Source organism: Miniopterus natalensis, chromosome 2 (genome assembly GCF_054644295.1).
Source record: "Miniopterus natalensis isolate mMinNat1 chromosome 2, mMinNat1.hap1, whole genome shotgun sequence".
Taxonomy (NCBI): domain Eukaryota; kingdom Metazoa; phylum Chordata; class Mammalia; order Chiroptera; family Miniopteridae; genus Miniopterus; species Miniopterus natalensis.
In genome coordinates this window covers 172,221,823-172,245,253 of record NC_142082.1, presented here as the reverse complement: position 1 = coordinate 172,245,253, position 23,431 = coordinate 172,221,823, and the positions used below count along the sequence as shown (strand labels likewise).

Here is a 23,431-nt window from a genome sequence, read left to right as displayed (position 1 = left end):
TCAGGTGGGGGCGGGGCTACGGGCCGGGGGAGGAGCCGGCGCGCGGGCGTATGGCGGTTCTTTTGACTCCGCGGTTTCGCAGCCTTGGCAGCCAGAGCGAGCTTGCCGGCCCAGGACGGCGCGGGTCGAGTTCCGTGAGTCACAGAGGTGGCGTCTGCCGGAAAAGGAGGACAGGTAGCCCTCTACAGCCTAACCTAATGTGTGCCGAAGTGAAGGGCGGCTGAGAGGAGCCGGGCGTTCGGACTCTGAGCCTCGGGCTTTGGGGCCCCGCCCCTTCCGCCGGCGCACCTGCTCTCCCGGGTGGGAGCCTAGGACCCGTGGCTCGGGCTTTCCCGAGCTGCTCTCCAGGGCGAGTCCGGGAACGCAACGCTTCTCCAACTTCAACATGCACGCGAGTCATGTGGGGACTTTGTTACAATGCAGCCTGTGGGTCCAGGAGGCTGATGCTCTGCGTTTCTCTCAAGTGCCCAGAGGGCGAGGGCTACACTTAGAGCTACAGGGGTTGAAGTACCGGGTGGCCAGTTCCTTGAGCACGCGGACTGTTTCTTCTAGCTCGCTTGTTTAGTGACGGTTCAAGGCAAATGTTCCCTGGGAAATACCCTTGGCTCCACCACTCATGAACTGCTGGCCTTCTCCGCCCCACCGCAACCCTGCCCCGCCCTACCCCACCCATCGCTCCGCGATTCTCAAACCCTTTCCCCCTCGCCACTGCTTACCTTCCACCCACGCCTGTCTCCGCGCTGTCCAAAGGGCCGCGGGCTAATATTTAAAGGATAGACAGACAAACAGCTTCTGTTACTAAAGGCATTTTAAGGTGATGGGTTTTTATTTCTGTCATTTTGCCATGAACAGCAGACTCATGTAAAACTGGTCATCGTGCTTCCAGTTATCCATAATCAAAGGAGGAGAGAGCTTACATTCTTGAATTTTAACAAAAAAGAAAATCTAGAAACAACATTCTGGGTATTTCAACTTATTCCCTTATCATTCTTTAATTTTTTAAAAGAGATTATCTTTTATGGAAGGGAGAGGGGGAGAGAGAAACATCAATGAGAAAGATTCATTGATTGGCTGCCTCCTGCACGCCCCCTGCTGGGGATCGAACCGACAACCCGGGCATGTGCCCTGATCCTGAATCCATCCTAGATCTCCTGGATCGTAGGTCAATGCTCAACCGCTGAGCCAAGCCGGCCGGGCTTATTCTTTAATTTTTTATTTAAAAATTACTGGGGTAGGGGGTAGTAAGGAGTGACTGCAAACTGTATGGGTTTCTCTTTTATGTTTTTGTTGATTTTAAAGAGAAAGGAAGAGAGAGGGAGATAAACATCTGTGTGAGAGAAACATCAATGGGCTGCCTCCTGCACGCCCCCTACTGGGGATCCAACCCGAAAATTGGGCAAGTGCCCTGACTAGGAGTGGAACCAGGACCCTTTGGTGCATGGGACAGCAACCAACTGAGCCGCACTGGCCAGGGCTGTATGGGTTTCTTTGTGATGTGATGAAATGGTCTGCAGTTATAATAGTGGTAATTGTACAACTTTGTGACTACATTAAAAGACATTGAATGTACGTTTTAAAAGGGTGAATTTTGTGGTATATCATTTAATCAATAAAAATTTTACTGTCTCCAATTAATTGAAAAGTTTACATATGTACGTTATAAAAATTTGGAAATATATAGAATAAAAATGAAACATCCTCTTTCATTACAATGCTACTTCCCAAAGGTTAGAGGTTTACCTTTCCAGGCCTCTCTTTCTATTTATTTACTTATATTTTGTGTAGTTTGGGAGTTCATTTTTACATCAGTAGGATAATAGTATACAAATTGTTCTGCTCAACTCTTGGGTTTTTGTTTTTGGTTTTTTTTCCTATTTAATGATATCCTTTCATGCTATAAACCCCATTTTTCCTAATGGCTGTTTAATAATCTGTGGTATGGCTATGCCATAATTTATTTAACGACTCCTTGGGTGATGGACATTTTTGTTGTTTTCAGGTTTTCATTGTTACTCACAAACTTTTTTCCCCCATTAAGAATAGATGGCAGATACATAGATTAGATTTATTCAGCTCCTTGCCCTAGATCTCTCTCATGAAGAACTTGTGCAATTGGTCAAAAATGGAAAAAGAAGATAGAAAAAGATAAAAACCTGTGAAGCCACAGCTCTGTGATAATCAGGACTCCAGTGAGTGTGTCGTTCCTTTTCAATGTGTCCTGAAATAATATTTTTCAAGATTAAGTATACCTAGTAGTTAATCATGGAACGTTAAAGGTACATATAAATTCACATAATAATATATTTCATATCAGTAATTTCCTAGGTTTACTCTGTTTTTATTGGCAAACATGGTGCAATCTTAGTAAAGATATTATGGTTTACAGAAAATGGAAGGAGTAGAAACTTAATAAAGACAATGGCAGCAGATATGCTATTAAAAAAGCATAAGGTTGCCCTGGCCAGGTGGTTCAGTTGGTTGGAGCATTGTTCCATACACCAAAAGGTTGTGGGTTTGATCCCTGCTTGGGGCCCATATGAGAGACAACTGGTCAATGTTTCTCTCCCATCAATGTTCCTCACTCTCTAAAATCAATAAAATCATATCCTCGGGTGAGGCTTCAAAAAAGGCATCAGGTTTTCAAAATTAAAAAATTTAAATATTTTTGTGTAATCTAAGTATATGTTTGGGGTTTTGTGTGCTTTTTTTTTCAGGATGTTCTGGTCCTTTTCAAGCTACTCAGCTATGGGATAGTATTATTCACTCCCTTCAGACTCAAGTGGAAATAAAAAGGAGGAGGCATCATTTACGAACATACAAAGATTGTTTTACTGGTTCTGATGCTGTTGATGTAATATTAAGTCATCTTATGCAAAATATGTGCCTAAGTAGTAATGATATCTCTCGTCTTAAAGGAGTTCGTCTTTGCCAAGTTCTAATGAATCATAAAGTATTTCAACCAGTAGGAGTAAAGCTATTCAAAAACAAGAAGGAATTGGAATTTGAAGATTCAAACAATAGTCTCTACAGGTTTCTAGGCAATAAATCATCTTATGTTTTTTGCGAAAGAAAAAAGGATGCCGAGAATGGGTTAACAGATAAAATAAATGCAAAGGAATCTTTAAGGTTAGTGTTAATCAAGATACTGTAATATATTGTATTTAGATTCTGGGAGAACAGTGTCATTGAGCTAAACTTGAATGTTATGCTTTCAGTTTTTTTCAGAAATCAATAAAAGAAATAGCCATGTAAAAATTAATCCATATCAGCATTTGCTCTAAAACTCGTGTGGAGGACATTAGCACAGATTTTTCAGAATTTGTATCAGGAAAAACTTTATATCCTATGATGAATTGTATGCTTCCTAATTTTGAAAAATGATTTACCCAAAGTAAAAAAAGGAAAGGTTTTCTGGCAACTCAGAGCAAAAATTTTTCATGATAGCAACAGTGTTCACCTTATAATTAGCATGTATTCTCTCTCATTATATTCAATCCTAATATGTCCTTTTTGGGTGATATTCTATTATCTAATAATTTTATTCCTTGTGTCTTTTACTGTAAGCTGCCTGGGATCTTTTTTAGAAATAGGGAATATATGAATAAATTTAATAAACAAAACTGTATATTTGAAAATTTGCTCCTGTATATTATGAAAAAATTCACATATTACTTCTTAACAGACCAGAAGATGAAATGATTTCAAATCCTGTAGCACAAGAGATTGGTGAGGAAAGAATTAAGGAACTTACGCCTACAATGAGTGGGAATCTGGCTTTTCCTCCAAATATCACAGTTGGCAAACCTGTTCTTCCACTTTCAAAAGAAGGTAATTTGTTTTCATTATTTTTTTCAGAACTTTGCAAGGAAGAACTGACTTTTTAAAAATTAGGCTTTAAATTTTAGAACAGTTTTAGGGTCACAGAAAAACTGAGTAGAATGTATAGAGAGTTCCCATATCCCCTGCCCCCCCTCCCCACACACACACAGCCCTCCTCACTATGAACATCCTGTACCAGAGTGGTGTGTTTGTTACAATCCATCAACCTACAGTGATTCATCATTATCACCTGAAGCCCATAGTTTACATTAATGTTCACTCTTGGTGGTGTTTATTCTAGGGGTTTTGACAAGTATATAATGACATGTATCTACCATTACAGTATCATACAGAATAGTTTCACTACCCTAAGAATCCTCTATGCTTCACCTATTCATTCCTCCCTTCCCCCTAACCCCTGGCAACCACTGATCTTTTTACTGTCTCCAAGAATTGACTTTTCAGATACAATAAAAGTAGTGTGTTTGGTGTATCGACTCGCTGTTCTCTTCCCTGTAAGAGTCAGACAAGACAGATGAGGCAATAGGTCCAATAACATTTAGTTTATGTTTTTGCAACAACCATGATCAGATTGGAGGTGCTGTAGTATATACTACCAGAAAAAAACATGCAGACTCATTAGCAGTCCTTATTATTTATAATCCAACACCACCTTCTAATGAGCGTATCCTCTGACCATTGTATAAACCCCTTCCCAACACCTCCCTGCCATTTGCCTTTCAGTACAAACTAGCTAAGCTACCTAGGGTTCTCAAAGTGCAGAAAAGGCCATTTCTTAGTTTCCAAATAACTGAGAAACCTCCTTCGCTGAAATTGAGTTGAGAACTCTGCCAGCAGCAGTAAAGTAGCGCAATTACAGGACTGCAGGCTTCGTTACAAATTTGCATTTGTGTAACAAGAAGAGTTAAGGGGAACCAACCACCTTTGCTGAGGTTTAATTTTTTTACTGTTGTTTGTTTCTTACTAATAATATAATGACTAATATTTCAAAAATATATGTGCATTATTTTAGAAATGTTAGGGGTTCTCAAGGTGCAAGATACAACCTCTCCTCACCTCTGTAGGGTAGGACTTAGGGGAATGCCTGATAGCAGCTAAAGCATCTCCACTATTAATGTTTACTTCACTTCTGGAAAAATATGTTTGTATAAAGGTTTCTTTGGCTGAAACAAAATGTGAATCCTACTGAACATACTTTCAAACATTTATACACTTAATGAAATTTTGTGTTTATTTCCCACTGGATTGTGAGGTATTAGTAACAGTCCTGATCTTTTTTTTTTTTTTTTTTTAATATGTCTTTATTAATTTCAGAGAGAGGAAGGGAGAGGGAGAGAGATAGAAACGTCAATGATGAGTCATTGATCGGCTGCCTCCTGCACGCCCCCTGCTGGGGATGGAGCCCACAACCTGGGCATGCCTTGACCGGGAATCAAACCTCGATCTCCTGGATCCTAGGTCGATGCTCAACCGCTGAGCCACAGTCCTGATCTTGTTCACCATTGTCCTCCCCACTGAATGGCACAGCGCCTCGCTGTTGGTTAGTTTGTTAACATTTAGTGTATAAATGACTCCCGCACAGCCTCCTCCTTTTATCAATATTTTCTTTTACATATGCATCTTGTTCATATACAGTTACAGACATATATGAACATATATATGTTCATGCATGCGTGTATGTGTCTGTGCTATCCTAAGCATGTGGATTGCACTCTTCAAATGCACAGTCTATCCCCTTTGTGCCTCCATCATTCAGCACACTGGTCATTGAGTATGAAGTGCTCCATCAAGATGACCGTGGTGATAGTGTATGTTGTCACAGTATCCTTCTTGAGTGTAATTCCCTGCACAGAGCTTGGTATTCTGTTTATCATCTCTGTATTTGGCTAGTATGTTCTAGAAAGCACATTTCTCTGCTCCTCCTTCACGTCTTCGCTCAAATATTATCTTCCCAATTATAGTTCCCACACATCTTATTTAAAATTGCAGCATTACCCCCTAGCATGACCTCTCTCCTTTTCTGCTAAATTTCTCTCCATAGAATGTACCACTAACTGACACACTACATATTTTACTTTTTCTTTGTTTGTTTATTGCCTGCCTCTCTATCCCCTCTGGAATATAAGCCCGTTAAGATTTTGCCTGTTCTACTTACAGTATCCCTGGCACCTAGAACAGTGCCTAGCACAAAATAGGTCTCAATAAATAGTTGTTGAATAAATGAGTCTTCTGTCTTGATGCTCTTGCAAAATAGTTTTTTTCCACTTTTGGACTTATTCATAATATATCATGTATATTTCTTGGCAAGTTGATAAAATTTGCCTTCACCCATTTCATCTTTGCCTCCTTACTTAGTGGGAGGCTGCTGAAGGCCCACTAATTTTATGTATTTTTATAGCACCTGGTTCAGTGCTGTGCCCAAAGATTGGTATTGACAAATGTGGACTGACTGGTTAGAGGCTAGTTATGATCTCAAGTCTTTACTAAAAGATTGTTAATTCGATTTATTTTAGCCAATAGCTCACAGGTAGCAAATTCAGATGACTTTAGGAGCCAGGCAGGCCAGAGAGGCAGTGAGTACTTAATTACCAAACATATAGGAAAAATGGGCACTGCTATTTTGCTTGAAATATATGGCCCTCTCGGGCTGTTTTTCCTTTTCCCACATAACACAGAGATGTAAGTACAGGGAAGTTGATTTTTACTGTAGCAAAACCAACAGGACACCACCATGAAAATGGTCACTGACACTCAACTTCACTGGGATACAGGGGGAGGGGTGGGGTTTGTGGTGAACTGGAAATGGCATGCAGAAGCAAAGCGGGTGCCCACTGATTGGTATCAGCTGCCTTTGGCCAGGCATTAATTCAAGCTCAGTGTTAGGAGATCTTTTTTTAAAAAAAAGAAGCTTGAAACCCAGAATTTTACACGAAATCTCCCATTTTTATACAAGTTAATTTTATTAAAAATGCTTATAATCAAAAAAATCATGGCTATGGTTCAGATTTAACACACAGGCCACTGGCTTGGGAGCTTTGCAAGAGATTTACTATAGCTGTTGCCTTTATGATTTTGTTTTGTTTAAAATAAAAACAAAATATTAATTATGATCTGATGATTAGGATAATGAAAAACTAACTCTTAACAGGAATGATCAGGAAACCCAAGTTAAGATTAACCTAATACTATATTTTCATTTAAAAACAACAAACTACAAGTAAATGTGCTACTTTGAATAAAATTATAATTAGCAATCTCATATTCTCTCAGATATACAATTAATTTATTAGCATGACCAGTAGCTTTTTATATTTGGAATTAATCTATTGTTGGCCTTAAAAGCTAGATAATATCACTTTATAACTAATCAACATAACCAGAAAATACAGTCACTATGTTCATAAATAATGTCTCTTTAAAGATAAATCTTGAAAATAAAAACTGTAATTTAGAAAATTTAAATTATCTTAGCATTAAATTAATCCATTATAGCCCGGCCGGGTGTGGCTCAGCGGTTGAGCGTTGACCTAGGATCCAGGCGATCAGGGTTCAATTCCCAGTCAAGGCACATGCCCGGGTTGCGGGCTGCAGCTGATCAATGACTCTCTCATCGTTGATGTTTCTATCTCTCTCTCTCCCTCTCCTTTCCTCTCTCTGAAATCAATAAAGATATATTAAAAAAAAAAAATTAATCCATTATACATTTTAAAGTAGCTTTTATTTTGTATTGTTTAGAAATGGAAAATTTTATAATATTGGTTGAGTGTATGTTATTTCTCAATCTGATAGTTCCATTATTTTTCTTTCTAAGCTATAGAAGATGTTTGGAAACAACAAACATTGTTACGTATTCTTCAACTGATTCACCTTCCATTCTTGGAAAATATTTTGGAGCCACCAGTTAAAACACAAAATCTTCAATTAAGCAAAGAGGAAGACCTTGTTATCTCAAATACTTGTCTAGACAGAGAGATTATTCCAAGCATCTGTGTACTTGAGTAAGTGACCATTTTTATTGTCAAATAACCTATAACTTAAAAGATCTTTCATACATTTCACCTTCGGTATTTTAAGAGGTAAGAACATATCCATATGTTTAAGCTAACACCATCTCTGTTTCGTAAATTAATCACTGTGAATTCTCATTTGATCTAACAAAGAAAGTCTCTGGTTATGACCAGCGAGAAGATCTGTAAATCAGAGTGGTTTCATTCATATGAGTTCAGTCATGACTCAACAATTATATTCTCCCAGTACCAGCCCTGAGTGTTTTTCAAAGTTCTATGATTCCCATTTCATGACCCTAATGTAACATTAAGTATCAGTTTCTACCAGTTTATTTATTCCTGCCCTAAAAGAATCCACAGGCTAGTAGGGGAGACATTCGCAAAACAGAACATTACAGTTCAAGGAGATAAGTCTTATCATAAAGTCAGCCTTACTTGTGGGGAAGAGGTTCAGGGAGCCCTATAACCTGAGTGACACTCTATTCTCTTTTCTCTGAACTCTAAGATATTTGTCACTCGTACTGCAGGGAACTATTGGTATAAGACCTTGAGTACTAGTAGGGATTCCAACAGAGAGAACTGATGTGATGCTTTCTCCCATGTGGGCCAAAGAAGGAAAGAACATCAGACTCTAAGGCTGAGGACCAGAAAGCATCAGTCCTGAGAAGAGCTTGGTGACAAGAGACCTGTGGACCCAATTAGATAGTCACCTGTGGTCCTGTTTGCACATGGGAGGTTTCCTGAATTCACAATAGGCCAAGAAAGGCCAAGGCAAAGTTCTGTGTCTTCCCCAGCCCCTGAGTCAGGTAGCGTGTAAGGATACCAGTAAAGAGACAGGATTGCTTTAGAGGCCTCTGCAGGAAACGGCAGCTAGTCTGCCTTTAGAAGCTTCCAGGCGGAAAGGATAGGTTATCTGCAAAAAAAAAGCAGTCCAACCACCATTAATCTTTTCATCTGAAACACTAGGATCTAGAAGATAATGACACACATATTAGGAAAGATACACCCTTCACCTGTCAGGGGGCAAAAAGAGAAGGAAGGAAAGATGGAAGGATAAGGGCAGGAGGGATGAAGGAAAGATTCTTGAGGATTATCAAAAATTCTTCCCCGATGCCCAGCCAGCGTGGCTCAGCAGTTGAGCATCGACCTGGGATCCAGGTGATTGCCCTTTGATTACTGGCCAGGGCACATGCCCAGGTTGTGGGCTCGATCTCCAGTGGGGGGCATGCGGGAGGCAGCCAGTCAGTGACTCTCTCATCATTGATGTTTCTTTCTCTCTTTCTCCCTCTCCCTTCCTCTCTCTGAAATCAATAAGAATATATTTATGCCTCCTGCACACCCCCATTGGGGATCGAGCCTGCCACCCAGGCATGTGCCCTGACCAGGAATCAAAGGGCGATCACCTACATCCTAGGTTGACGCTCAGCTGCTGAGCCACACCAGGCTGGGCCATAAACATATATTTTTTAAAAAAATAAAAAAATTCATACTTGAAAAACAAAAAAGAATTCATACTTGAATCCTGTATGGTTTTATTAACTAATGTCACCCCAATAAATTCAATTTTAAAAAAAGAATTCATAGAGTATATCACTCAGGAACCTCATCCAAAGAAAATAGGCAGAACCCCAAGATGGAGAAGATGAAGAGGAGAGGAAACGTTGTTAGGCAGTGGGCTTTGTTCTGTGCGCTCTTACTATTTTCTCATTTGGTACACGTGCGCACACACACACGCGCACACACACACACACACACACACACACACACACACACATTAATTCCAAGCTGCTATGTAAGACTGTGTGGGAATGTGTAAAAGATTAGCACTAAATAAGAAGTCAAAACAGAAGGGACAGCCCTGGCCATTTTGCTCAGTGGTCAGAGCTCAGGCCCACGGACTGAAGGGTCGCGGGTTCTGTTCCGACCAAGGGCAGGTACCTTTGCTGCAGGCTCAATCCCCAGCCCCAGGCGGGGCGTGTGAGGCATCCACTCGATGTTCCCTCTCACACCGATGTTTCTCTCTCCCTTCAACTCTCTCAAAAGCAATGGAAAAAATATCCCAGAGTGAGGATTAAAAAAAACAAAAATAGAAAGGACACACTGTTAAGGAAATTATAGTATATGTAACCTATCACAGCAAAACCCGGGGGTTAGAAAGGTGGCAGGTGAGGAAAGGGGGAATTAAAGGCCTTTCAGAGGCCTCACTGTAGGAAGGGAGGAGGGAAAGGACCCTGAATTCCTTATCTCATCGGGGTGGAGAGAGAAGAAAGGGAAGGCAGTGTGGTAGGGTAAACAGGACATCTTGTTTGGGGAAATATTTGGTATCTGATTTTCAAATAATAATAGAACCATATGCACCTAATTATTGTAGTGGGGAAAGGGAGGGGAACCACTAGTGAAATGGAGCAGTACAGATAAACTCTGAACAAAACCTGACAAAATTAGAAATCAGTCATGAAAAGGTGGCCAAAAAGTAGTTTCACTCCTTGAAAATAAAGGTATAGAAAGATATGGCAGTATTTGGTGAGGAAAATAACTATTCCCTCTTATTCCTTCATTCATCCTGCAAAATTTATTGAAATGATTAAGATCAGCTAGCTTTGATGACGTTTTATCAAACAGTGCTTTAGGTAATTAAATGGAAATGATAACCATTGATTTATTTTGTTTTGTATTTTCCCTCCAGGATTGATAGCTGGCTTAATGCAGCAATTGAATGCTTGGAGTATTTCCCTGACCAGTACATAGCTTCCGTTAGTCAGCAGTTAGTGCAAAACAGAAATGAAGAGACCAGGCTGAGTACACAAAAGAAGATACTTTTTGATGTTGTCGTAAAATACTATAATCAAGAGAGAGATTGCCTGTTAGCCAATGAGTATTTTGATATTCTTTCAGGGATTATTGAACTTTTAGGTAAGAGATGATGTTTAAACTTTAATTTTTTACACAATAAAATATTTTTAAAGATGCAAGATGAAGAAAATGTTAAATATTATATAACATTTTACTATTTTTCCTCTGTGGTGTCAAGGTACTGCATGGAGTCTTTTTCACTTTACTAATGTTGCCTGCCCTGTAAATTGTACTATCAGATATAACTAATGTGCTATATAGAACATTAGATCTAAGGTAATTATGTCACAGGGACATTCTAAGAAACATGTTTTGCTACAGTACAGGATTAGAGAACTGAGGTATTTGGTGACCTTTGAGCAAAATAAAAAATTGAGTATCATAGTATTGTCACATTTTTAGCTACATAGGTGGCCATATAATTCCATGTTAAAAACAAAATTCTGTTTGAGCCCTGGCTGGTGTGGCTTAGTTGGTGGGAGAGTCGTCCTGTACACCTAAAGGTTGTGGGTTCAATTCCTGTTCAGGGCACATACCTAGGTTGCGGGGTTCAATCCCTGGTCAGGATGCCTATGGGAAAGCAACCAATCGATGTTTCTCTCTCTCTCTCCCTTTTTAAATATATCTTTATTGATTTGAGAGAGAGGGGGAGAGAGAGATAGAAACATCAATGACGAGAGTGTCATCATTGATCAGCTGCCTGTTGCAACCCGGGCATGTGCCCTGACCAGGAATCGAACCACAATCTCCTGGCTCCTAGGTCAATGCTCAACCGCTAAGCCACGCCCGGCCGGGCACAGCGTAGCATTTTAATTGACTACTAAGTACTACAGTCTCCATTGTTGTTCCATGCTTTGTCATATTTGTAACCCATGTAACAGAAAATGAGAAAAGAGCAGAAGCACTTGAAGCAACACAACTATATCTAAGATTGTTGTTGCCCAACATTAGAGAAGAGTTACGGCGGCTGCTTACTTTTATGGCTATTGCATCAGAACCTAATGCCTACAAGTTACAAAAACAGGTAAAAAAATTACAATAACAGTTTTACAATGTTCTGTTTTTATTCTCTCTTTTAAAAATTGTTCACACAGACCACAGTGGTGATTGCCTGGGGGAGAGGAGGGGCGAGGTGGATAGGGGATGGGGGGTAAATGGTGATGGACGGGACTTGAGTTGGGGTAGTGAACACACGGTACAGTGTACAGATGATGTGTTTGGAGTTGTGCTCCTGAAACTTTATGGCTTTGTTAACCAGCGTCACCCCAATAAATTCAGTTAAAAAATATAAACTGTTCAAGCTAATGTGTTCTTTCTGTTTACAGAATGATAACAAAACTGTTGTCCTGAAGACTCTTGCCAAAGCAGTTTTGCAAACCAAGTCATTATCAAAAGTACGGGCAGAACAGCTCATCCGGTTCCTACTGGAATATCACTCCGAGCTCCTCAAGGTATCTGGCACTGTGCCTGGGCACATTTAGTACCAAGCTATTTCTGTTAAGCAAAAGGGCAAATAATTCACTTAATAAATAATTTATTGAGTACCCATAATGTGCCAAGTTTGAAGGAATGCTATCTTCCCCTACCCACTAAAGAGAAAGAAGCCGACTTAATGTCAATATTTGAAAATATATTAATTTCTTCAACCCACTTCTGGTGCATTACTATGTGCCAGGCACTGTTTTAATTAGGTACCTAGAATACATCAGTAAACAAAGCACGAAGATACAGACCCTCGAGGAGCTTATATCCAAGTGGGGTTCACAGATGATAAAAAAAATACACACAATCATCAAGTCAGGTCACATAGTTTGATAGAAAGCAATAAATGTGATAGAAAAAAGAGAAAGAGCGGGTTCGGAGGATTTATGGGTGCTAGGATGGGGGCGATTGGGAGCTTATGGTATGAAACAGGGTGGCCAAGATTGGGCTCAATGAGAAAGTGAAATTTGAGCCAAGGCTGGAAGAGGGAGAGGGAGTCCTGGTTCGGGGGAGAGAGTGGGTCCTAGAGCAGAGGCCCCGGGGTGACCCAGGCCTGGGTGCTGACATGGTGGGCGGGGGGGGATGATGGGGTCAGAGAGGTGGGGCCCCTGTAGGCCAGTGGGGGGACCTTGCCTCTCCTTGGAATGAAACGGGGAATCCCAGGCGGCTTTGGGCAGAAAGTGGCCTGATTTGATTGACACTTACAAAGACAGCTGTGGCTTCCGTGTTGAGAATAGATTGTTGGGGGCCAGGGCAGCAGGGACAGCTTTCAGGAGGCTGTTGTGATAATCTGGGCAAGAGAGACAGTGGCTGGAAGCCGAGGGCTAGCAATAGAGTTAGTAAAATGTGGTTAGGCTCTTGATATGTTTTGAAAATATATCAAGAAAAAGATTGTTTTTTAGCCTCACTACTGTATTTTAGTACTGACTGGTACTTCTAGTGGTATTTCTCCAAAGAATTGTTTCCCCTCTTCAGTTTTTTTTTGCCTAAAAAATTTGTCTCATGTCATAAGAAATATATATTGGTTCAGATTTTGTAGCAGTTCTGTCACCCTTAACTGAAGTTTCTTTTCCATTATTTCAGAGTGAAAAAAAAGTAATAAGAATATATAATACAGTCCCAGTTTTGTGAATTTTGAATGAAATATATTCTGAAAACTCATTTGTAAGTCAGTTGTTAGGTATTCTGTGCATAGTTTTTTTTTTAATCAAAAAACTATAATGGAGGTTAGGGAACCCAGGCTATATAAATGCCTAATTCGACAGTCACCAAACCAAAGCTCGTGTGTAGTTCCCTCGTAAAATGGGTCCCAGATTTCAACTAGGAACTTAGAAAGAGCACTTCCTCTCCCCTCTTCCTTACCACTGAGCCTCTCCACTGCTTTCTCACCCTGCCTCCTCCTCTGGGTAGATGAGTTCTCCTCTTTCCTACATATGGCCAAGAAATTAGAAAGGATTTTTCCTCCTTTCCTCCCCCGCGTGCCAGAGCATCAGCGTCACGATGAAGCGCGCGGGCTCACGTTCTGCTGCAGGCCACGCAGGGAGAGGCAGTCCCCGTGGCCTGCCGGAGGAAGCGGCGTGTGGGCTCAGGGAGCCGGGAGAAGCCTCTCGGGACTGCTTCCTGGAGATCAGGGCATGAGGGGTTTCAGGGAGGCTGAGGTGGGGGCTTTATGATAGAGGCAAGCATGCCAAGTTTTCCCTGTTTCAGGGCCTTTTCTATGCTGCTGTCTGCTGTTTGTCTGGAACATTTTTCCGGATCTTCTTAGGTCTGGCGCACTGCACATCTGCTCAGGCCTCTGCGACCCTATTGCTCTCAGACAGCCCTTCGCAGCAGGGGTGGCCGCTGATGCTCCTCACTCGAGCCCCTCACCCTGCTTTATGCGTCTTAATGGCACCGTCACTACTTGAAATTATAATATGTATTTGCCGATTTTTTAAAAATTGTCTTTCTCTTCTATGAGGATGTAAGCTCCAAGAGTTCAAATCTTGATCTGCTTATTTATCACCTAGAACAGTGCCTGGGACTTAGCAATCACTCACTGAATTTTTATTGAATGATGGAATGACTCAATGGGGATAGCTTCGTGACTTGAAATTGGCAAGAGTATAGAAGCTAATGTAAAGGCAGGCTGGGGTCCAGGATGAAGGAGCTGTGCAGACACGAGGTTCCGCGTCCGTAGGTGTAGGGGTGCCCCCGTAACAAGATTAGCTGAGGGATGATTTCCCCCAGATACATGTTGTAATCCGCGACTGCCTTTGTATAGCCACAACTGGAAAAAGAGAATTTATCTATTTTAAGATAATAATGTTTTAGAGCTGTTATTTACATATTGACCGTGTAATTACAATGTAAGATTATTTAGATCAGTGCTATTATAGAACCATAAATTTTTTATAGGAGAACATTACACTGATGACTGCCTAACCTAGTTTCAGATGTAGTTCACACATGAAAGTAGAAAATAGAACTATAAGAATTCTAAAAAAAATTCAAGAATTCAGACCTTCTGCAACCCACCCCTTCAGCTGGAATTCTCTCCCCCTACTCATTGGTCAAAAACATTAAATTTTTTTCTATGTTGGGTTTCTGGCTAGAAAAAAAAATCATATTAAATATTTGAAAATAACTGCTTTTATGTAGACACCAGTTACTTTATTGGACCTGGTTAGTAAGAAATTGAAGAAGCTGCGATGTGGAGAAGATCCAGATGCGGAATCAGGTATTGTATTCAGACCTTTTCCTTCTTTCTCAGACTGTTATGGCCAAGTAAGTTGGATGGGAGCCAAGGGTGAGTATGTAATGAATATGTAACGTTATACACGGTGGTTACACTGAGTCTATTTTTTAATATCTCCAGAACAAGTTCTTCCCTAGCTCTGTTTGGAAGGCCTTTGTATGATTACCTTTCTTGGAAAAGGTGAATACTTTCTTTCATTGCTGCTCCCAAGCCTCACCTCCCCTTCAGCTTGCCACCCACCTGCTGCTTCCGTGCTCTCGCACCCTCGGCTGTCTCTTTTTTCTGACTCTCGGAGTCTTCCTGTTGCTGTTCATTCTCTCTCCCCCCGCCCCCCTTAGGAAATGACCCGGTGTTACAAAGGAGGAGCCTGACCCACAGGTGAATAGGCTCCATGATTTTTTTTTCACTCAGTGTCTTGTGGTAGTTGATCTGATTCCTTAATTTAGGATTTCTTGTAACTATAAAACAGTTTGAATACAAATTTCCTAAGATCGTCATGTGAGAGACAAAATAGCATAATTGACATTACCGTGGATGCCAGGGCCAAATTGCCTGGGCAAGTCATGTAACCTCTTATTGCCTCAGCTTCCTCCCCTACAAAATGGGAATAATAATAGCAACTACTTCATAGGGTAGTTGTTAAATATGTAATATTTATATTAATAGTATAGTATAAATTATAAATATTATCAATATTAAATACTATTAGTGTTTAATATTAGTTGACACTAATATTGAGCCCTACTATGTGTCAGACACTGTGCTGAGCACTAACATGGCTTTATGAAACTATCCCATACAATAATCTATGTAGGTATTATTACCCCCTTTTATACGTAAGGTAACTGAAGCTTAAAGAGCTTCAGTAACTTGGCCAACTAGAAAAGTGGGTAACATTTTTTTCTCTAAAAAAAGTTTGTAAGGCATTATTAATTTTTAGAAAAACATCCATAGAGTAGGGCGTACATTTATTTGCCTAGATTACTTGGAATTTCTCAGCTATTTTCTCTCGTGCCCTTCTTTGAACACAGCATATGGCAACAGATGTGTTACTACCTGCATTCTGTCTGTTTTGATGCAATTAAACAATGATGCTGAGTATTCTGAACCTCATATCAGGAATCTTTTCAGATTAATTAGATCTCGTCTGACTAACTTCAAAACAAACTTCATTTGGCTGCCATTACTGTATTAGCTTTCCACATTCAGTTCTTTATTGCTTTTGGCTTTTGAGGGAAATAGAGGGATTGTAGGCATTTTAATATTTATTTCCATTCAACATTCATTCAACAAGATGTTTTAAAGAGAGATAATGATGTAAGTGCTTTGCAGCACCTTGTGCTATAAGCACTTGGGAAGTGAAGAGTTACCAGAAATTTTTCCCTGAATAGCTTAACTACTGTCTCTTCTTGAAGTTTATCCCTCATTCAGTAAAATTGTCACACTGTATCAATGTACAACTTAATGAATTTTTAAAAACTCATCTGTATGTTCTGTGGTGTATGCTCTTTTCCCCAAACTTGAATTATCAAGCAGTTGAATACTTGAAATTCACCTGTTGATATAAAATGCTTCTGATACCAAATACTCATCCATTGTTCATTCACCAAACATTTTTGGAATATTTACTATGTGTTAGACTTTGTTTAAGCACCAAAAATACTGAGACGTGTAGGATAATGCCTCTGCTTGCAAAAAGCTCATGTTTCAGTGCTCAGAGTGACTGGCACATACATGACTAATAGATATTTGGTGAAAAAAGTCAGTGAAAGAACTGATGTATGAGAGAGACCACCATTCTAAAGCAGTCATCATAAAATATAATAGGGATATAGATGTTCAAGCCAGAGGGGGATAATTACCTGATCTCATTTGAGGGGATCAGACTAGGCTTGTGGAGGTGATAATTCCTAGTAGGAATCTTAAAGAATTAGTGTTAGCTAAACCAAAAAAGCAGTGAAGGGAAGGATATTCTGGGCAGAGGAACATTGTGAGCAATATTCTAGAAACTGCAGCCAAGGGGTAAGTGCTAGAAACTGCAGCCAAGGGGTTGCCAGGAATTGAAACCAGAGAAATAGATGTCAGATCATGAAGGGCCTTATTTAGCAACTGAGGAATTCACTAGGCAGCTGGAAGACACTGAAAGTCATTTTTAAGAAAGGGATATAGCGAGCCCTAGCCAGTTTGCTCAGTGGTTAGAGCGTCGGCCTGCAGACTGAAGGGTCCCAGGTTCGATTTCGGCCAAAAGCACAAACCTCAGTTGCAGGCGCAATCTCTGGCCCTGGTCGGGGCACATGCAGGAAGCAACCAACCGATGTGTCTCTTTCACATTGATGTCTCTCTCTCTCTCTCTCCCCCTTCCACTCTGAAAAGCCATGGAAAAAATATCCTCGGGTGAGGAGAGAGAGAGAGAGACACCAGATTTACATTTTAGACAGAGCATGCTTAGCCACAGTGTGGGGAAAAGGGTGACGGGGACGGGAGGTGATTCTTAATTAGGAGACGACTGCAGTCCAGGTGAGAAATGATGTAGGCCTGTCATGCGGCAGAGGCAAGAGGGAGGAGGGAACAGGCTTGAGAGACAAAGGTGACTCGGAGGTGACTCGCAAGGTTCCAGGTGGGGTGACTGCCACCAATTCAGACGGAAAAACACGGAAAGGAACATGTTCGGGGAGATGATTGAATCTGTTTTGGTCTTTTGACACCTGTGGGACATCCTGGTCGAGATTTTCAGCAGGGAAGCTGGACGGGCAGCTTTGAAGTTCAGGGCGTGTCCCTCGCTTCCCTTACAGTGCATGGGGTTTGGAGATCAAATAAAACAATGCCTGTGAGATAAGATAGTGTTTTGCTAAGTATGGAGCACTTGTAAAGAAACTCTGAAGCAAAGCAAGTATGAGAATAGTAAGTATAATGGCCTACTGTATTTTGGAAAAAATAAGTCTAGCATAAGGCCAGTTTGGGTAAGTACCTTTTTGTTTTTACGTTTTTTGTTTTTTTAACTTGCTTTTCCTATTGTACTTTTTTTTTTTAAGGCTTCACATTTTGCCAACGCCTGACATACAAGGAATTTGAAAAACACAAGGAAAGGACAATTCAATGTCTTCACCAGTTGGCTCTTGAGATTAATAGTAACTCCAACATCTCTTTGAAACAAAAAAAGAAATTAATTAAGGAATTTGAGAAACACCATCCAGAAGCTTTGCACTGACATGTGGCAGAGCCCTGGCCAGTGTGTTCAGTGGTTAGAGCATCAGCCCACATGCCGAAGGGTCTCGGGTTTGAGTCCTGATCAAGGGCACGTACCTGGGTTGCAGGTTTGATCCCCAGCCCCCAGGGACACATGCAGGAGGCAACCAATCGATGTTCCTCTCTCTCTCTTCCACTCTCTAAAAATCAATGGGAAAAATATCCTTGGGTAAGGGTTAACAGCAACAAAAACACAAAAACATTTCTCGGGCAGCAAACAGATCATTTATCATAGAAATGTACATTTGAAACCTATATGACCCTATTAACCAATGACACCGAAATACATTCAATTTAGAAAGAAAACCACAGCTTGTAAATGTAAACAAATCTCGGGGTTTTCTCAAACTACCATACTGACACCTCAGAGACAGGAGAGCCCCCAAGCACTGTAAGTGTTGTCGTGGTTAAAACGTTAGGAGGGGTGGTCAGAGATACAAACTTCCAGTTACAAAGTAAGTCCTGGGGATGTAATGTACAATGTGGCAACTATAGTTAATAATAATTATATATTTGAAAGTTGCAAAGAGAAATATTTTAAAAGTGTTAGGTTTTTAACCTTAAAAGGGAATATAAGTTAAATTCATGTTTGCTGATTTACTTAATTATTATGCTGCTAAAGTCATGTATTAAATGTGCTGTTAGAGATCTGGTACATGTAATAGCTTTAGATTTTTTTCCCCCACAGGAAAGGAACATTTCATACATGAATTCTCTGAAGAAAACATGCACTTTCCTTAGCGTGTCTTATTTTTAAGCCACCCCCTTAGGCTACTATTACTTAACCACTGTGAGACTTAGGGTAAGACTAAATAGGGTAAGACTTAGAAAGCAGATTTTAAAAGTCACACGTTTAAAATTCATGAACATCTAAAACCATGATTTTGCCTTCTCTAATTCTTTAGTCCATAGAGTATTTTGACTTTCTTCTTTCCTCCCTCCCTGTTAATTGGAAGGGGGGGGGGGTTCTCTTATTAGGAAAATTTCCATTTTAATGTTCTGTGTAAGTCGGGTGAATGGCTGGCACTTTGAGAAGTACATTAAGTATATTACCATGTTCCTGGATCTGATGGTTAGATTATATATAACCTTAAGTAAACATCTTCCCTCTGAGCCTCAGTTTTGGTTTTAATCTCCAGAATAAAAACATACATGCCTAGGTTTGTATTTATAAGACTGGACCGGAAATATCAGCGGCACGAAGAGCACGTGGCGTGGTAGACAGTAAGGGGTGGGCCCCGGGGTCCAGGGCCTGGATTTACTCGCGGCCTGTTGGGTTCAGAAGGGAAAATATCAGAAGTGAATGACCTAGATTAAGGTAAAATCCAATTCAGAAATAGAATTACTAGAAGTTAGTCGTTCAGCAGTGCTTGAAATGATTGTTAAATTGAATCCTATAACATTTCCTAATGGGGCTTATTTTTTATCAACATATATACCACTATTCAGTTAATCTTGTTTACAAAGAAAAAATGTCTTTTACTGAATGGTTTTTGAAGGTTGAGGCATTAATTTCTAACTCAGAAGTGCCACTCCACCTAGTGACAACTCCATAAATTACAGTTATTAGGCTTAAATAGAATTCCCAAGGGTATTGTCATTCAATTTTAGGCCAAACCAGTTGAAGGACTTATGTGTATTTTTTCCCTGTATAAATAAAATCCAGCTCCAATCACTATAAAGCTTACCTCCTGATAGAATATTCAGGAGAATTAACAGCCTGATTCATAGTGCTTCAGACTGCTTAAACTACTCATTCACATTCTCAGGTACTGTCCAGGTAAACAAAAGATTCTCTAACTTAAAAAAATAACTTGAGACAAAACTGTTCTCTCATATAATTTGTATACATAATGTTCCAGATTGAAAGCCATTCTTGAGACCTTGTTTTTCTGGAAATCTTTCCCCCCTGTACTCTCTACAAGTGGATTTTGGGGTGCTTTTACTATGCAATTGCTTGTGTGCTAGAAAGATTTTTTTTTTTTTTTAATATATTTTTATTGATTTCAGAGAGAGGAAAGGAGAAGGAGAGATAGAAACATCAATGATGGGAGAGTCACTGATCGGCCGCCTCCTATAAGCGCCCGACTGGGGATCAAGCCCGCAACCCGGGCATGTGCCCCCCGACTGGGAATCGAACCCCAATCGCCTGAATCCTAGGTCGACGCTCAACCGCCAAGCCAAGCCCAGCCGGCCAGCTAGAAAGATTTTTTAACATAAAAACCAGAAAGTTGGTGGAGTAGCTCCAACTCTGTCACTTAACAACTGTCATCAGTGACACTGTTAGGCAACTCTGTCGCGTGAGTGATCCCCTCCCAGGTGTGTGATTCAGCATTTGACCTATGCCAGCGCTCCACTTCTGGCCAGTGCCAGCCGTGTCCTGCAGACCACCTGTAAACCAGGTGTGAATGTCCTCTTTGGTATTAGGGTACCTCCGTGAGGTCACAGATGTGGGTTGAAGGCAGGCAAGCAGTGCAGTCAATACTCAGCGCACTCACGCACTTGCCTTGTCCGGCCCGAGTCCGAGCTTGCACGTTCCGCCCCCACCCCACCGTGGCCCGCCGCTGTGGGCAAGGGAACCGACCACGGCAGAGCCGAGCGCAGCGCTTCCCGTTCAGTTTGCCTGAAGGTAGGGCTGGAAATGATGACTAACGGGTTGACCGGAGGATCTGAGACTTGAAAACTAAAGACAGGAAACCTGGGAACTAGAAGCTTCAGGAAAGAAGCATGTGAACGGACAGCTCAGAATAGGCCCCAGGTGCAAGGATATTTGGGTCGTGTGAAAGCTCATCAGAGTCCTCGTGTGGGGAAGGCTCTAGGTGGACAGCAGAACCCATACCAAGTCCTCACCAAAGAGAAGCAGTTCCAGCCATCACATTAGGGGTGCGTTAATTAAATGTTTGAGCAAATACAGGAGGCTAATTTTTAAGTGGGTAATTTTGTATGGCCCGAGAATGATACAACTATCCAGATGGCCCTTGGCGGAAACAAGGTTCCCCACCCCGGCCTACACTCTGGATATTAGCCTCTTTCCCCAGCCATCCCAGTCCTTGCCCAGTTGTGCTACATTCTGGGAAAATTCCCTCAGCTTCTTTGTTTTTCAGTCTTTAGTAGTGTCTTGTGCTATTCAACCCATTGATTAAGCATAAGTAATTCCTAATTTTAATTTCTAAGATCTTAGTTACAGCAGCCTGTTCTTAATGTAATAGATGCAATTCCCTCACCAGTCTCTCAGAGAATATTACTTATAAAGTTTCTTTCGCTTATTTTTTTGCCCAGGGGTTCATTCTTGTTTGTTGGATTGGGTGCCTCTCTGGTGGTGTTAAGCACCCCTCGAATGTTCAGTGCTTGGGTCTGTTTTCTCATTTATGAATTCCTGTTTCCCTGTTGGTGAACCTCAGTTCTAATTAGGGTGCCTTCCTTAGCAGGAGGACGGTGTGCTGAGTCCAGGGCCCTGCCGAGTCAGGGTTCCTTCTAATATGGTCTGAGCTTGTGTCTTCAGCCAAAGATCAGCGCCACCATCCGCTGTTCCCATATATGTATATTTTTAAATTCTGATGCTCTTAGTGGCTATGACATCATTTCAAGTTCTGTTCTGTTTCTCTCCAACTCAACACTTCTACTCTTACTTCAAGCCTCAACTCCAAGAAAGGGAGTAGGGCTCAACTGTTTCCAATTCATTCTTTTCATGGCTTGCCCATGATCTACTCTCTGTATGTGTCCTAAGTTAAAAGACCTCTGGAATTATTCCTACCTCTTTAGTAGTCTTCTCCTGTCCTGAGCTGGGATGTGGGTTTTCTTGTCCTTGTTTCTCTAACCATTTAATCTGATTAGTTTTCCATTTTAGAAATTCCTCCACGTTTGTTCATTAACAGCACTCTTTTTGTTTCCTAGTCATTTCAGGATTTACTCTTGTCATAAGATATGCGAACTGTTCCACGTACACAGTAAAGTACAGATTCTAATGCAATAAACACCTGCCAGCCAGCTTGAGAAAGGATATGTCACAAGTAGCACTTATGTGTTCCGTGTGTCCCTCCCTGATCTCCTTCACCTCCCTTCCCCACTGGGGATACTTAACATGTAAAGGGGTCTGGGACAGGCAGAGGAGGGGAATGGGATCAGCAGACTGTGTCAGGCCAATCGCCACTGAATCAAAAAACTCAAAACCAAGATAGAAAAGTGCTGGAGAGGACGGTTGTCTTGATCACTCACTGCTGTAAACCCTAATCCTCTGCTGTCTTAAGGCGTATATTATGCATGGCCAATACTGGAACATGTTATTTCAGTGCATGCAAATTACAATAAAAATGATAAAGTCTATTGTGGCTAAGTTCTCTCTCTACTTCTGATAAATCTCAAACTTAAGATCAACTTGTTTTTCTTTTGCCCTCGGCTTAAAAAAATGTATTCCCCCCCCCATAATAATAGAGACCTTTAATGTATCATCTCAGACAATGTTATTATTCAGAGCTAAGGTTAAATGTTCTCCTTGAAGTCAACTTATTGTATAGTAGTAAAACATTACCTCTAGCAATAAAGTTTTCAAAATAAAGAAGGTGTTGAAATGCATGGGAGCTTTGATGCTACAGATACAGGATTAGGCTCTATGTTCATTAATTTAAGAAATGAGCCCTGTCCGGTGTGACTAAGTTGGTTAGGCATTGTCCCGTGCACAGAAAGGTTGCTGGTTGGATTTGGGTCAGGGCACATGCCCAGATTAGGGTTTACGAGCTTGATCCCCAGTAGGGGCCATGCAGGAGGCAGCCGATCGATGTTTCACTCTCACATCAATTTTTCTCTCCCTATCCCTCTCTAAAAATCAGTAACTCTTTTTTTTAAAAAAGTAATGAATTTTGCGCGGCCAGGCGTGGCTCAGCGGTTGAGCACTGACCTAGGATCCAGGTGATCAGGGTTCGATTCCCGGTCAGGGCACATGCCCAGGTTGTGGGCTCCATCCCCAGTCGGGGGCGTGCAGGAGGCAGCTGATCAATGACTCTCTCATCACTGATGTTTCTATCTCACTCTTCCTCTCCTTCTCTCTCTGAAATCAATAAAGATACATTGAAGAAAAAAAAAAGTAATGAACTTTTATGATCTCAAAAATGAGCACTATGAGACCTACACTCTATACAGAAATAACAGTCTACTGTAGTAAGGATGTGAACACATGCATCATTCTCAGTAGAACATAACAGAAGACTTCAGAGGAGATGGCATGTTTTGGGAACACAACTTTGAGGACTGCCCCAGTTCCTTACAGCAA

General features: G+C 41.0%; 1 protein-coding gene and 1 long non-coding RNA gene across 2 annotated transcripts; one reads left to right on the top strand and one right to left on the bottom strand.

The window, feature by feature from the left end:
• The first annotated feature begins 29 nt into the window (after positions 1 to 29).
• Positions 30 to 18,559, top strand: DEPDC4 (DEP domain containing 4). The gene is made up of 9 exons (XM_016223142.2): positions 30 to 174; positions 2,715 to 3,126; positions 3,683 to 3,828; positions 7,652 to 7,838; positions 10,534 to 10,760; positions 11,582 to 11,724; positions 12,026 to 12,151; positions 14,823 to 14,901; positions 17,952 to 18,559. Exons 1-9 carry the CDS (start codon positions 51 to 53, stop codon positions 18,125 to 18,127), a joined length of 1,620 nt encoding a protein of 539 aa, XP_016078628.2. The 5' UTR covers positions 30 to 50; the 3' UTR covers positions 18,128 to 18,559.
• LOC107545172 (uncharacterized) lies at positions 18,368 to 23,090 on the bottom strand. The gene is made up of 2 exons (XR_001603996.2): positions 23,060 to 23,090; positions 18,368 to 19,434 (listed from the first exon to the last, which is right to left on the bottom strand). It is a non-coding gene; the product is annotated as an uncharacterized LOC107545172 (long non-coding RNA).
• Positions 23,091 to 23,431: the final 341 nt, after the last annotated feature.